General features: G+C 38.7%; 1 protein-coding gene across 1 annotated transcript; it reads right to left on the reverse strand.

Moving 5' to 3' along the window:
- Positions 1-10,111: 10,111 nt before the first annotated feature.
- On the reverse strand, positions 10,112-15,136 carry LOC118567012 (adhesion G-protein coupled receptor G2-like). Its single transcript, XM_036150959.1, has 9 exons — positions 15,029-15,136; positions 14,897-14,945; positions 13,066-13,166; positions 12,864-12,985; positions 12,525-12,790; positions 12,348-12,438; positions 11,988-12,265; positions 11,780-11,899; positions 10,112-10,517 (listed from the first exon to the last, which is right to left on the reverse strand). The coding sequence occupies exons 1-8, from the start codon at positions 15,089-15,091 to the stop codon at positions 11,781-11,783; spliced, it is 1,089 nt and encodes a 362-aa protein (XP_036006852.1). The 5' UTR covers positions 15,092-15,136; the 3' UTR covers positions 10,112-10,517; position 11,780.
- Between the last annotated feature and the right edge of the window lie 835 nt (positions 15,137-15,971).

Raw genomic sequence — 15,971 nt, forward strand, 5'->3', positions numbered from 1 at the left:
TTTTAACGTCTTTACTTGAATGAACCAAGAACAGAGAATGCACTTCTGTGCAATCACATGGCAATCTTCTTTACTCATAATTCACTCGAGCCATGTTTAACACAACACACCAGTTTAAATCCTTATTGTGCACTGAGAAGCATCTGATTCAGCTGGAGAAGCCAGAGCGACCAGCAGCAAGATGAGGCCCATAAATCAGGCAGAGTGTTAGGAAAGCAGAATAACACAACCCCACATAATCAAAAGTATGTTCCAGATTAACCTCTGACACGACTTCAGTCAGTACCTCTGCAGACATGGAATCACTTGGAGCAGTCTGGCTCTGGAAGCTGGAAGTCACGCTTTAGCTCTTGTAAACAGAAACACTAGTTTCAAAGAGCTGCAGAACAAAGTCACACCACTAACCTGGACTCTCCTCAGCATGGAGAATTTTTTTTTTCACATACTATAAAAATGATCCATCAAATATTGCTTCTTGGGATAAAATATAGCTGAGATTAAATGTAATAAAAGGGTAAATCTCAAAGTAGCATGTTCAAACGATTTATTTGCTCTAAATGAACATTCATCAAGCTTAAATGTTGTGGTTAGTCCAAGGCATTTTGAGAAACAAGTGGACCACATACTGTGACTGTACAATTACTTTGAAGTGCCACATCCTTAAGTTCTGCGATTGCCTTAAATGACAAACAAGAGAAATTAAAAATGAGCCTCATAGAAGATGAAAAAAAAAACACAGAAGAAACAACTGTTCTGGGAAACAAACTGTTCCGGTGGTCCCTCACATTAAACTGCCACTAACTTAAATGCAAACACACAAACGCAAACAAGAGCTGATTGGTGCTGGCACGAGACCGGATGATTTCCGTATTTATCTCCTTGTGTGATCTTTGTTCGTTTACTTAAAGAATATACTCTCACCCTTGGATGAGTAGTGAGACACACTGTTGGATGATTAAGGGCTCCCCGTAGAAAAAGCCAGAGGGAATGCATAATGGTTGTGCAGAAGAATAATAGCTGAACTGAAATTGAATCCCTATGAGCTCTGTCCCCCCACCCCCTACCTCCAACATAGATTATTTGCTCACACGTGAAAAATGAAATATACTTTTTCCTTCAGGTAAGGATATGTTATATAGTTTGAATTCTGAAATATTATCAGTATAGTAAAACCTAAAAACTGTCACAAGACTTTTGTTTGAGAAGTGTTTGTGTTAGAATAGAAGAATTCAGTTTCAATTCGGTTTTAACTAGTGTAGCCAAAATGCAACTAAAGTAAACTGGCAAGCAAGCTGAACTTGTTAATATTGAGCCTTTTGTTGCCATTGGTTCAAAATATGCTTACGTCACATCCTCCTGGTAGAGGTGAACACAGTAACAACCTTTGTTTTTCAACAATTCGTGTGAAACAAGTATAGAAATTATATGCAACGTTTGCGGATTAGTTAAGGCCCAAGGTGCTGAGATTAAATGTTAGAAGAGCCGAGTTAAATAGGATCATAACCTAGATGCATGGTAACCTGAGGATAGAGCAGAACATGGAGCTTGGCAGATTTATGGGAGGAACCAGTAAAGAACAGCAGAATGAGGTGCTGAGGTAAAAGAAGAGAATGATATTGAATGCAGGCGAGGTAATGAGGGGGGTTAGAAACCGCTATGGAGGATAGTGTTGAGCAGGGTAACTGAGGGAAAGAGACTAATTAACACAGAAAACACAAAAGAAGCTTAACTAAGCACAAAGGTAAACACGCCCAACAATAGAAATTTAACCAAGGCCCCATCCAGACAAAGAGGCGGCGAATCGTATCCACTCTGTTCCCAGAGTGGATACGTCTGAAGCCAAGCCAGCCCCGTGGTGACTCCTTCTTGACACCCTTATCCGGATAACTAGCCACAAACTGACATGTTTGCGTAGACCTTAGCTCTCTCCTCTGTGCTAACACAAACATCAATGGCTTCGGAGTTGCGGTTGTGTTTCATATACTGTTCAATATGTTGTGATCTTTAATCTAACACATTTTGCTCCTCTGCTGCGTTTGTGAAGAACCTTGTCGTCGGTCCGCACACAAACGCCTTTTTTCTCCGTCTCGCGTATGTTGTTTTCTCCCCGCTCTTCTTCCTTTGTCTTCCTTCTTGTCTTCTGCAGCTGCGTTGCTGCGCCACTCACTGGCATAGCATATTACAATGCCTATTCATGCGTTTTCATCTTTATGCTCAAACTTTTCTGTGTGGATGGCTGTGCGGATACCTCATTCGGCTTCGTGTGGATGTAGCCTAAAATGCACGATCAAATAACAGGAATACTGTAAGTAAGAAGCTAAACGCAAAGGAATGGACTAGTAAGACATGGCCTAATCACAATAAAGAACACAGAGGAATGATTTTCAAAGGAAAACACAAAATACAATATTCAATAACTCAGAAACAATCAAAAGACAAATACAAATGCAGACCAAAACACTAACACCATTGGATCATGGTTGTAGTTAGTAAAAGCTGCAATGCTAGATATGCAGTCCTCACACACTGGGATTGTTTGAAACAACTTTCAGAGTTGAAGCAAAGCCTCTCAACTAGTTACCTGCTGCTTGTAAGAACATATTAAAAGAGTTTACCATTTTAATCACATTTTAAGCCTTAATCTTGAACCAGTTGTTAGTGCAAAAATGATTTAAATAATTACTTGGAATTTGATTAGATTAAAATCTACCCAAGTTAATACAAATTAATGCACATTTTTATGTTAGTGATTTTTATCAGTACCCAGTTCCATCACCAATTTAAAAAATGTTGTTGTCCTGGTAAGACTAACTGCTTTATAAATATCACATTTTACATGCTCTTTGAATAATAAAACAAGTGCCATGATTTTATCTTATTTTGCTTCTTGAAGTCGACAAGCAACAGACTCCTTATCATTGTGGGAAATGCCGCACCATTTGTGCGAGGGAAATACCTCGGCTTCAACGAGTGTGAATTTTAAAGGCTTTACAGCTCCGGCGATATGACTGCAAACAAACGAGCCACAGTGTGAGTGAATCCAGACAGCTTTACATTCTTAGCGTTCATCTCCCAAAGTGTGGGATCCAACTGCAAGTTAGAAGGTCTGTTTAAATCTTTCATGGGGGATAAAAGAATATCTGGAAGCTGTTTTTTTTTTAATAGAAAAAGAGGTTATTTAAAGAAAAAATTATTGGGGTGCATAAATTACTGGGGATTTTTATAGAAATGGATAGGCAATTTGTGACAACTCTCCTTGTATGTTACGGTTCTTCTTCAAACGCTTTAAAAATCATAAATTACAACATATGCAGCCGTTGAAAGGCCTTTGTTGTGGTTTCATTTACTTAATGCATAACAATAAAAAATATGCTTTCATTCGCCTTTTATTATTATATTCTTCATATGCCTGTTCAAAGAAGGCTGGGAGGGAGACTCTAACAAGACGTGGCGCTAACCAGAACAACCAGTTCATTAACATATTCCATCTCCCAAGAGGCAGCAGATGTTCCAGTGCCCTATGAAGTGCCATTAGTTTAACCTGTATATTCAAAGGCTTGTCATCTAATGCACCAAATAAAATGTTACAACTAGCAAAAGCATCTGACATGTCAACATCACCCTGGAGCCCCCAACAGATTGCTGTCTGCTGCTGTAACACAGTAAAACTGCTTGAAACGGAATGGTCATGAGTGTGGCTGCATGTTTCTAGAAAAGATTTCAACACCACAATGTCCAACAAATGCTTAAATGAAGAGACAACTAGTGTCATTACTTATGGTGTTGACAGCAGCTTTTACCACTGGATAGTTGTGGAGAGAGAGAGAGAGGGAGAGAGAGAAAAAACCTGAAAGCGCGGCTGGAAGCTTAAAAACATTTTTTTTTTAGCCGTGAATTTGTCTTTACGCAAGAGCTTATTGTGATATGTTCCGTGCATGATCTTCCCGGCAATAAGAACCTATTAGGAACTGCTGTGGTGTGCTCACTAGGATTCTGACGCAAAAACAAAACAAGACCGAACCTTTCTGCATGTTGTCATGTTGCAACAAATTTATTGTATTTCATTGAGATTTCGTTTTATAGACTAACAAATATGGGTAGGGAAATTATATTTTTTTAATTTTAAAGAGTGCCGTGCATTTTGTATTATAATCTGAAACCCCTAAAATAATCCACTGCCATCCAATGTCAGTTGGTTAATAAGTACTGACCTGTTGAGCAAACGTGCAAATCCGTATAAGTGGAGGCAAACCAACAGAAGCCTTCACCTTGAGCATAACATGTTCGCTGTGAAACATGGTAGCGACAGCATCCTGTTTTGGCCATGTGTTTCTTCAGCAGGAACGAGGAGGCTGCTCAGAGTAAATGGGAAGAAGGATGTAGCTACACACAGGGCTATGCTGGCAGAAAAACTGACGAAGGCTGAAAAAACACTTGAGACTGGGATGGAGGTGCACCCTTCAGCAGGGAAACAACACTCAACATACAAGACAACACGGCAATGCAGTTATTTTGATCAAAATTTGGTCAAAAGTTAAGAAAGAAATAAAATTAAGATCTCAAGGCAAAAATGTAGCTCACAATTGTTATTCTTCTCCCAGTCTGACTGAAAAGGGGCTAAATACGAAATCATGCCACACTATTTCTATATTTTTGTAGAGGTTTGAAAAAAAAATATTTTATTTCCTTGTGTTGTTTTGTGTTGATCTGTCACCATAAATCTAAATGAAAAACATTATGGATTTAGCATCATATGTGAAAACATTCAAAGGGTATGAATACTTTCAAACTTCTCTGCTAAGATAAAATTGAGTCACTGCTCTTCTTAACATAATAATAAATGCTATACAAATAATGCTAATCATTGCTTTCCACCTTCTTTACACTTTCAGATATAAACCAAATTTAAATTGCCTAATTTCTGCTTTAATTTGATATTATGTTACATTTTTGGAAGAATTAACATTAACAGTCTACTGCAACGTTTATGTTTATAATCCATTTTTTATCATTTTTATTTTTTTAATCTCAATAAAAACAAACAGGAAATGGGAAACAATTAACGTCTGTAAACAGAAAATAAAATGCCTGCAAGAAACCAAAAAATATGATCGAAAGTGAGCAGGAGAGGCCCTGACTTATCCCGTGTGACGTAGTTTGCCTACTGTTTCTTAATCAGTTTCATGACCGCATACGAATACATTATATTCATCAAAAGAACGCAGGGTGTTCTTATAAATGGAACTTTTCATCTCAAAGGCAACATGTGCTATTTTGAGACTCTTTTAGCGATTTTCAGTTTTAGGGGAAATTTAAGGAGAATTTTATGAGCTGATCCAACCAGAAAACGTCTTTTGTTCCTGGATGTTCTGACTTACTCATTAAGGTCTGCGAAAGAACATGAATAAAATGGATCCAGCAGATCAGAATTAGGAGAAATCGTCTGAACAGTGGCAAAATGGAGGATTCAGAGACTTTTTATTCGTAGAAAATACGGCAGTAGTAGCAGCAGTGGAAAAACGTTTAGATCTCATTTAGTGTGCTAACTACAATACAAATGATCTTGCAAAATTCATAGCCTTTCAAAAAACCTTTTATGTTAAGTCTGAACGTCATTATGAAGGTACAATTTTATAGGTAATCATGACATTTTATGGGCAGCACTGACTGTGTGAGAGTTCCTATGGATCCCCTCTTTGTCGTGTATCAGGGCTTGCGCTTAACAAGGTGGTGAGTGATTGATGGTGAAGATGAGGAGCAGCTGAGGCTGCGGGAGGGGGACGAGGAGCAGCCTGTTTCGTGACTGCGAAGAGAGCATGATCCTTCCTGCTGTCGCACATGACGTGCGAAGAACAGACAGGAAACTGCGGGAAGGGAAAGGTTAAAACCCAGAGGTCAACTTCTCTGCCTGAATATTTTCAAAGGTTTCGCCCCAAGTCGCCCCCTGGCTTCGTCTTCTACTCCCCTTTCATGACCCCTCCACTTTCGGCGTCCTCCATGTCTCCCAACACGATGAAAGATGTTGATGAACTACAACAAAAGAGGTCAAAACCAGAGTCTAGGTCTCACGCGAGGCAGTTCATCACAGCCAAGTGCTTTAGAGCCATTAAGAGCAACAAATTGGTGTGTCGTTTGAGAGTTTCCCCAGATTAGGACCATAACCTGAAGGCAACTTTAAATTTATTTCTCGGCTCTCATATTCACAACCCTCATTTAGTCCTTCCTGCAAAACTAACGCAGATTTCTCCGACATGCAGCAGCCGCCCCTCATAAATCTGCACACTTGAATATGGGCCCTTGAATTGGCCTGAGAGCTTTAAATGCTGGGGCCACATCATAACACGCGTGAAGTTGGAGGGGGAAGCTCACAGGTGCCCCCCGGCTGGGGCTCGCAGCCGCTCGCTCCCCCACTCTGCTGTCACGCAAGCGCTGCCCCCCTCCTGGCCCTCAAACTGATTTTACTGCAGCCTGCGGGGGGAAACCAGACGCTACAAAGGCCCCGGGTCCACATTAATTTCACGAACAGGGTTACAGAGACATAAATCATTTTGAAACGGAGCGAGAAAGAAGAGGTCGCAGTTGGGGTACTGCCTTGACCTACCGATAAGTCGGAAACATAAATAAAAGTTGCTTTGGCTTCTCACATTTTTGCCAGCGAGGGATTCTTTTGTTGCTTTATGAATGTCCGTTTTTGAGCGTAATTGAAAATAGCTGTGATGACATGCTCGCTGCATTTAACTAATCATATTTTCTCTTGACACGCAAGCTTCCAGGAACAGAACTGCCAGCTTTATAAGTCATTTGAGATTTACAAGTTTGTTTTACACTCCAGGAAACAGTCTCAGACCCCGTTTAATAAGACACACACATGCCCGATATTTCTTTCTCTGTCCAGACTTTAAGCTGTTATTTTGAATAATCTTATTTCATGTTCCTTTTAAAACTAATTGTCTCACATTACTCGGAAATTGGAGCAGATTCATTGTAGATTTATTGAGATTCGGTGGAAGTTAACTGGTTTCCTTCCCGGAGACATGTACGCTACAGTAATTGCCTTATGATTAGTCGGCTCCAGCACCTTTGCCTTCCTTCACAAAGGTTTTCCTAACATTCCATGTATAGTCACATTGCAGCAACCAACTTAAATGCATTTTAGAGAGCTCTTATGTGATAGTCCAACGCAAAGCTGTACATTGTTGAGATGCGCGAAGAAAATAATACATGGTTTTCATTCTTCTTTAACAACAAAAAATCTGAAAGGTTTGATTGAAATTTGCATTCAGCGCTGCTCACTTAGTATTTTTCAGAATCACCTTTTATTGAAATCACATCAGCAAGTTTTTTGGGTACGCCTCCACCGGATTTGCACATCTAGAGGCTCAGATTTTTGTCCGTTCTTCTCTGCAAAGTAGCTCATATTTAATCATACTGGATGGAGAGCATCTGTTTCAAGTTTTGCGATAGATCCTCAATTAAGGTTTGGTCTGGACTTTGACTGGGCCATTCTAACATGTGAATATAGTTTTGATATAAGCCACTTCATTGTATTACTGCATGTCTGTTTATGATTGTTGTCCTACTAGAAAGTGAACCTCCATCCCGGTCTCAAATCTGTGTAGCCACTAAAAGGGTTCCCACCAGTATTGTCATGTATTTATCTCCATCCTCTCTCTGCTGAAGTGTCCCCACAGCAGGATGCTGCCACCACTGTGTTTCACAGTTGGGATGGTGTATTTAGGGCAATATGACTTCGAGTGTACTATATTGTATTCTCTTAATCCTTATTTTGCTTCTCTAGTCTTTTCTCCTTCCTTCTCTCCCTTTTAACATGTTATCCAACCTCTCTCCACACCTTGCTCCTCTTTTTCCCCTTCAGTTTCCAACTTCATGTTCATTACATTTGAATAAATCCCAAAACAAATTAAAGTTTATATATATATATATATATATATATATATATATATATATATATATATATATATATATATATATATATATATATATATATATATATAGAGAGAGAGAGAGAGAGAGACTGAAACAAACTGAATCCAAAATGCCACATACATAGCCGCAAGTGTGAGGGGCTTGTCGCTCCAGTGCCTTATATCACCAAAGTTTCCTCCTGTGGCTGATAATAAGCATTAGTGCCTTGGCTGAAATATAAATATCTCGTGTGTTTGAATCCGTTTTTTTAATGAGTTATTGCATGAACAAACTTATCCATGTGATTTTAATTGCATTTCTTATTTTAATAATTTTTTTATGTTTGTTTTTTCAACATTAACTGAATATCAACAAAGTTTTGCTCACATTTGTGAGGGAAAGAGGTTAAAAAAGGGTAATGTGCAGCGGTTACCTCCAGTTACCGAATTTCCAGGGCTTTTACGGTCCATTTATTCTTGAGTTTAGATTACATGCTTTACTACAATTTATTTCATTAAGGAGTATTAGGTTAAAAAGGGTTAAACCCAATTGCAGATCACACTTTTTAAATTTTTATTTGTAACAAATGTAAAATAATTTTCCTTCCCTTCATAACCATCTACTTTTTACTCAGATATGTCACATACTATCCTAAATAAATTTGTGAGGTATCAATACTTTTGGAGTCTGAATTAAATGTCTGGTTTGCTGTGTCATAAAATCTGGAGATGCATGCAATTTTTTCTCAAAACCACTTTTGTGGTTTTGGACTGAGAGTAATTATAAGTGTTTGCTCAGTCTCGCTGCACTACAGGAAACTCATCTACACATGCTAAATCTTCATTCCCGCCGCCACATTTTCACTCTTGTAAAACTTTTATGGGCTCGCGTGAATATGGTACATTCCTCACCAGCCTTATTATGAAATCATCCAAACTGACGTTCCCAGATGCGGGCTCCCTTTCAGACATTTCTTAGCGTTGCATTGATTTGAAAAAAACATTAAAGCCACATTCATAATGTGTGTGAGAAGTTTTTCTGATTTTGAAGCCGAGCGAACAGCACAGTTGTTCGTTTTTGCCATGTCAAACCTTTGCTGCTTCTGATATTGATGCATTTGTTGATATATGTGTTGCACCACAAGGCTTTGATTTGTAATCTCAGCTTGCACGGCAGCATCGGTTTACAGCCGAGGTCCCGACGTATGGACACACGCAGGTACACCACAGACGCCTGCTGTGCTCTGCATGAAAAGCCTCATTTAGAGCAGCACAAATCACATGTGCATGGCTGTAATTACCACAGTCTTTCTCTGACACGCCATGGTCATTTACAAGATTAACAAGTCATAGATAAATAAGTAAATCCTCTGTGAATGTCTCTCCTAAACATGAAATTCAACTGAAAGAATGGTATTTTCTACACAAGACATTTACCATAATTATATTTATTCTGCATACAGTGTCATTGTCTTTATAAAATATCTCATATATTGTGTAAAGTTGGTGGCTTTGTCCTAAGAAAAGAGGGAACATTTCTGAAAAGTACATGTTCACAAATAAAATAAAAAAGACACACGTCCCAGCCAAAAATATATATCACAACTATATAAGTACATTACTACATAATTTATGTCAAATGCATAGGAGACAGTCAGAAAATAAGGATTTGTTGAAACTCTCAGACACACTGCTCCTGAATACCTGAACCACACTTTTCAGATTGGTCATTAAAAAAATAACATGGATTACAAGAAATCCTGCAACAATGTACAGCAATAGAACATTCATATAAATACATATGCATAACTTTTAGAATCGAGTCTTCTGTTAAAAAAAAGTAAGGAAGATAAAATATCCTGACACCTCTTTAGCTCCATTTTTTGCTATTTAATTTACATTTTCTGCAACTAGAAAATCCATTTTAGTATGCAAACAGTGCTTAAAGATACATTCATTCCAACAGAGTTAGTTTGGAGAGGGGTTTCAAGGGAATAACGTCCTCTCAGGCTAGTGGTTCCTGCAGGTAACGATGAGGTCATTTCTTGTCAGTCAGTGGAAGCTGCTCTGTCGGCTCAATGTAATTATCTGCAGGCACGCAACAGACTAACCGATTTGAGGTTGGCCCCTGATGCTGTGCACACCCCTCCAGCTTCCCCCACCCCCCATTTTATGTTTTACCATCTTCCTCTCCTTTGACAAGCTCACTAGTTGTAAAGGGGTCATATTTATCTTTGTAATCATTCTCACTTTGCGTTCCAAAGTTCCATTCATGCAGATGGTAAGACAAGGCTTTGAATGAAACATGGAGTCATCTCCACTAATGACTTGCAGGAGAGTGCCGCATCTCCTCATCTGAGGGAAGATAAACCAGATTTCAGCTCAGGAGCAGCTATGGACACAAGCCTTTTTTTATGTTGCTTGAGTGAGGAATAAAGAGAACAATTTTGCAACAGTGAAATGCTGACTCCTAGTGTCCAAACAATCTCAGCATCTCGTTTAATAAATAATGGTGGCTCAAAAGGCACTGGAACCTACCAAGAACCAGGATAGTTTTCCTTTCCACTGCTGGTACAGGGTTGGAAATGTGTCCTGGAATAAAGGTCGCAGTGATGAGGAGGGAGCGAGCAAAGCGTTGTGGATTGGTTAAATTATTTCAGCCTTCTAATTCAACATTTTAGACTCATCTACAGTCCATATTTTCTGCTGCCTTTAACTGTAACAGATAAATGATAAACCTCTGCTTCCAGCAGTCCGTGAAGGTGCAGTCAGAGCAATGTTTTAGGGATTTAAAACCGTTCATATTCGAGACACGATTTTAAGGATCACAAAGCATTGGGTTGTTTACATACTTGAAATCTAGAAGAAAGTAAGGAGCTCTTCAGATTAAATTGTGTGTTTATGTCATTGCTCGCTTCGGACGCATGGCTAAAATCTGTCAGTGTTAGACATTCTGAGATTTTGAAGTCATTATAGTAATGTTTCAGCGTACTAACTGAGAGGTAATACATGTTCTATCTTTAGTCTCAACCGAAACATTCCCTCCATTTCACTTGCAAAAAAGGGAACAATATCCCTTTATAGTTACAGGTCGTTTCCATTGAGTTTCAATTAACTTTATATCAATTAGAAAGTGTATTCTGTGTGACAGAACCGTCATTTATAGTTTTATAACTAAAAATCATGTCATCTTATTTTCACATTACAATCCTCCTTTCCAGACACACCAAGTAGCAAAGGTGCAAAACCTCTGCTGTGGGAGAGGTAAACCTCTCAACGCCATTTTGAATTTTCTACCAGCAGTTGCTTTAGTTAGAGCTCAAAACTCTGCAGTTACAACCACAACCTGCTGCTTAGCATCACCTTCTTCTGGGATATTGTAGTGTTAAAATGCTAAATAGATCTAAGACAGATGTTTGTTATATAGTTTGTGTGCCCCCTATGCATCTCTCATTTCAGCAGTCTGTATTCAGATTTATTGGCAATATAGTTGGTAAGTATATGAATATAAGCATTGAAGTATTATTCTGAGGCTTATTTTGTTACCGTCAGTCTTCTATGTATAAATATAACGGAAGATATATGCATGAAATGCAGTTTAAATGACATTCTCCTTGTAGTTTATATATAATCACAAGGACTAAAACATTACTTTATGCTTAGGGAAAAGTGCTCTAGATTGGACAATATTAGCATCAGTAGAAATTAAAATTCAAGTCATCAATTAGATTGGAAGCAAAAAGCCTTACATTAGAATATTTATGATATTAGTTTTCAGTTTTATCTTAACTCACATTCCCATATACTGCAAATCCACATTGATATAATAAACTAAAAATGGGGAAATTCTGAACCTTATGTATAAGGATTTGTGATATACACATTCTCTGTGGTATGGCTGCTGCTCTCGAGTTGATTTTTGTCCTCTGGATTGATCCTGCTGGAGAAGTAGTAGTAAATGAACAGGAAGAATCCTAAAAACACAGAATGCATTGGTTATTTGTTCAGTTACTTTACAGGCATCCGGTCAGAAATCCAACAGGTTGTCAGTTTTAAACTTACCTTGAAAGGAGTTGAGGATGGTGAAGATGTAGTAGGAGGGAAGGAGCAGAGGGCCATAGCTAAAAAAAGCAAATCCCCAGGTGATGCCCAGAAGACTGAAAAGACCCAGGAGAGAGAAAACCCTTTTCTTGGTGGAGATTTTGTTATTCTTTGTTTCAGATGCAAAATGAGTGATCTGCACTACAGTCACAATGAATATGGTTAAAGTGAAGATGAACACAATGCCATAGTAACCAGTGTTCACCCCTAAGTGCCATGAATAATCAGGGATCCAGCACCTGAAAGTCATGAAAGAAATGTGATTGATTTATAGCCTGAAGCTCAAATTAGTAATTTAAATTATATTAATTGGCTCCTTACATGTTTACTGAAGTCCCACTATCGTCAGAAATCTCCATGTCACCATATTTATTGGAGGCAAGAAGTCCAACTACCACCACAGCTGGAATAACTGAACAGAGAAAATTTACATTTTTCTTTACTGGTTATGGTCTGTAGCCAAATAGGTCACAGAGGTCTTTGACTCAGATCTCTTACCCCATCCGGTGATGCAAATCTTGCACAAATAATATTTGATATCTGTGGGGATTTTGTACAGATTAAGGTACAGGTGCAAAGCCTGCATGAAGAACCATGTGAATGTGGCCAGCATGCTGTAGTGCAGAGCCGCTGCTATCGCCACACATGCTGCAAAGATCTTCAGGTCAGCAACTGACTCATTTATCAAGAAGCAAAGGTTCAGGATGAACAGGGCGATGAAGAGATTCATCAGGATCTTCACAGCTTGGCTGGCTTTATTTTTCCTGTGAACCAAATTGGTTTGCTTTAACAGAGAATAAACATTAATATCAAAAGCAGAGTTTTCAATATTTTTACCTTATGAGAAAATGCATGAAGAGAGCCACACCCAAGAAGAACAAGGACATGCCACAGCCGGCTTTTGTGATTAGGATCAGGATTTTCAAGTCAGAAGAGCTAATTTTAGTTTCCGGTGATGACTGGTTTAAACAGGAACATGTGTTTAGTAAACATGAAAAATATCAGATGTGATTTTTAAAACTGCATATAAATGTCTTACCATGAGAATAGCAAAAAAAGTAAGGTGAGAGCATTGGCATATGACGCTGTCATCAACCTCTTTTGTTTTGCAGCCATCTGTGATCCAGTTGTCTGCGCCATCTGGTGGTCAGTAGGAACAAAAGCAATAAGATGAGATTGGACTTTCTCAGGTAAATGAGTGAGAAAGACATGGGAGAAAACCCAGCGCTGTCTGACAAATCTGACTTGTTCTGCCTAAACACAAATAGCCCCCAAGTGACAAAGAGCAAGCATAACATTATGAACACTGACATGTGAAGTGAACAACACTGATTACCTTTTTCTCACTGCACCTGCTGCGAGTAGGATGTATTAGGACGTAAGTGAATACATGTCTCCTCAAAGTGGATGTGTTAGTAGTAAAAAAAGCATTAGGATCTAAAGGAGTTTAGAGAGAGCCAGATTGTGATGACTAGACAAATGGATATGAGAAACTTCAAAATGGCTGCTTTTATGTGGAGTTATAAGTATGCAGTGCAATTTTGTTCCCACAGTGCAGAAGGATGTAAAACCAGTCCACCAAATGTGGGGCATGCACATGTAAAATTCATCTCACTGTGCCTTGAACTGTGAGCATGTGACAAGACACATTCAATTCAATTCAATTCAATTAAAATCTATTCAATTCAATTTTATTTATATAGCACCAATTCATGAAACATGTCATCTCGAGGCACTTTACAAAGTCAAAATCAATCATATTATACAGATTGGTCAAAAATGTCCTATATAAGGGAACCAGTTGATTGCTTCAAAGTCCTGACAAGCAGCATTCACTCCCGGAGAAGCGTAGAGCTACAGGGAGAGTCGTCTGCATTGTCCATGGCTTTGCAGCAATCCCTCATACTGAGCAAGCATGAAGCGACAGTGAAAAGAAAAACCACCCATTAGTGGGAAGGAAAAACCTCCAGCAGAACCGGGCTCAGTATGAACGGTCATCTGCCTCAACCGACATCTCATGCCAAGAAAGACAAAAAACAACAACGTTATGGTAAGATCTTAGGTTGTTGAACCTACAGTATTTGACGTAGAGAAAGTAAATAAGTTACTGATAAAATTTTTATGTAACACATTTTTTGTGTAAATACTTTTATGAGCGAGTCCTTTTTGGTGTGTATTGGGACGTTTGGTACAAGATATAGTAGCTCACACAAAAAATGCATTACAGAATGCCCGTGCTGGTCATAATGTTATGCCTGATTGGCAGATGACATCATTGCATCCAGCAAAATTCCTCTTCAGGATTTTAACTTCCATCCTTCCATACCGCTTAATCCCTCATGGGGTCGCGGGGGTTGCTGGTGCCTATCTCCAGCAGCGAGAGGCGGGGGTACACCCTGGACAGGTCGCCCGTCTGTCACAGGGCAACACAGAGAGACAAACAGGACAAACAACCATTCACACCTAAGGACAATTTGGAGAAGCCAATTAACCTAACAGTCATGTTTTTGGACTGTGGGAGGAAGCCGGAGTACCCGGAGAGAACCCACGCATGCACAGGGAGAACATGCAAACTCCATGCAGAAAGACCCAGGGTTGGATTTGAACCCAGAACCTTCTTGCTGAAAAAAAAGCACAGTTTTTCATGATGAAATGAAAGAAGCTGACTAATCAATGGATTCTTCACAAGGTACGGACCCTTTCATATTATACATCGGTGGGGTGGGGGGGGGGGTGAACTTATTCCAATGAAAGGCCAGGGTTTTCATTTAAATTCCTAAACACCATCTTAGTGAATGAAACAATTAAAATCTTCATATTACATTTTTAGGCCTGCTCTTAGAAACAACAAGGCTCTTGAACCAACCTACCACGTTTACTTCTCCCGTCCCATGATGCACAAGAAACACTGAATCCAGTCTGTAGTGGGACAGAAAAAGAAAAATCTGAATACGTATTCTGTCCAAATAATTGTTATTATGGGTTTTTAGCATCCATTTTACCCTATTCACGTTACTGAAGTTAATGTCGATGGTTTCTGAGAGGTTGGCTATGTTGACTCCCATTTCAATTCCCAAGATTTGATTGTTAAACAGGGAACCAGTTGCGTTAAGCTGTTAAAAGTAAAATAACATTATGAATGATAATTCTTTTTTTTTTTTTTTTTTTTTTAAAACAGTTAATCTTTTGTGTTTTTTTACCTGAGGGATTCCTGGAAAAAGCAGAATTCCAACATATGAGGCCTTTCTTTTTACAGCCATTTCACTGGCTTCTTTAGGAAGGTGAACTGTTAGACCATAGTCTTTCTTCAAATTGTTGCTCTCTGTTAGAATCTATTACAAACAGTCATAATTAGAAAGACAAATGTGATACGGCATTTTGATGGTCTGTTTTTTCCTCATGTGATTAAAGCTGCATACCTCTACATCCATATTTGATGTGAAGGCAAACATGTTGTTCCTCTGATGTTGTTGTGGCAGTTTAGCAACTACTCCATTAATTTGACCAATCTCGATGCCGGCTGTATTTGCATTGCCCATCAATCCCAACATATAACCAATATTATCCATGATATTTCTGTAATGTGAACATAAAAGCACTTTCAGCAAACTATAATCCTATTTTTCAATATTTTCACACACATTGCAAAATAGCTCTTACTAGCATTCATGATGTGTTTGGATTATTGAATTTAATAACAGAGAAACTTACACTGCATTCTCTGTGCTCGCAGGCCGATTCAAAGTCGCAGAAGTTAAATTGAGAAATATCTCTGGCTTTATGGTTTCAAACAAAGGTTTGTATTTTGTTTACATGTGAGAAATCAAATGTCAGCTTTATCTTATAATAAATTACACAAATCAACTTACCACATTACTACTTAAGGTGCTGACAGTTGACAAAGTAGGTCCAGAAGGTGTACAATAGATAATAAAATCTGGCCGT

Source organism: Fundulus heteroclitus, chromosome 19 (genome assembly GCF_011125445.2).
Source record: "Fundulus heteroclitus isolate FHET01 chromosome 19, MU-UCD_Fhet_4.1, whole genome shotgun sequence".
In the NCBI taxonomy this organism is placed as follows: Eukaryota; Metazoa; Chordata; class Actinopteri; order Cyprinodontiformes; family Fundulidae; genus Fundulus; species Fundulus heteroclitus.

Coding starts and splice junctions, on each gene's coding strand:
- LOC118567012 (XM_036150959.1), bottom strand. CDS start 15,091: ATGGGAGTCAACATAGCCAACCTCTCAGAAACCATCGACATTAACTTC. Junction 13,167..14,896: donor GGACGGGAGAAGTAAACGTG/GTAGGTTGGTTC, acceptor ACTGACCACCAG/ATGGCGCAGACAACTGGATC. Junction 12,986..13,065: donor CTTTTTTTGCTATTCTCATG/GTAAGACATTTA, acceptor TGTTTAAACCAG/TCATCACCGGAAACTAAAAT.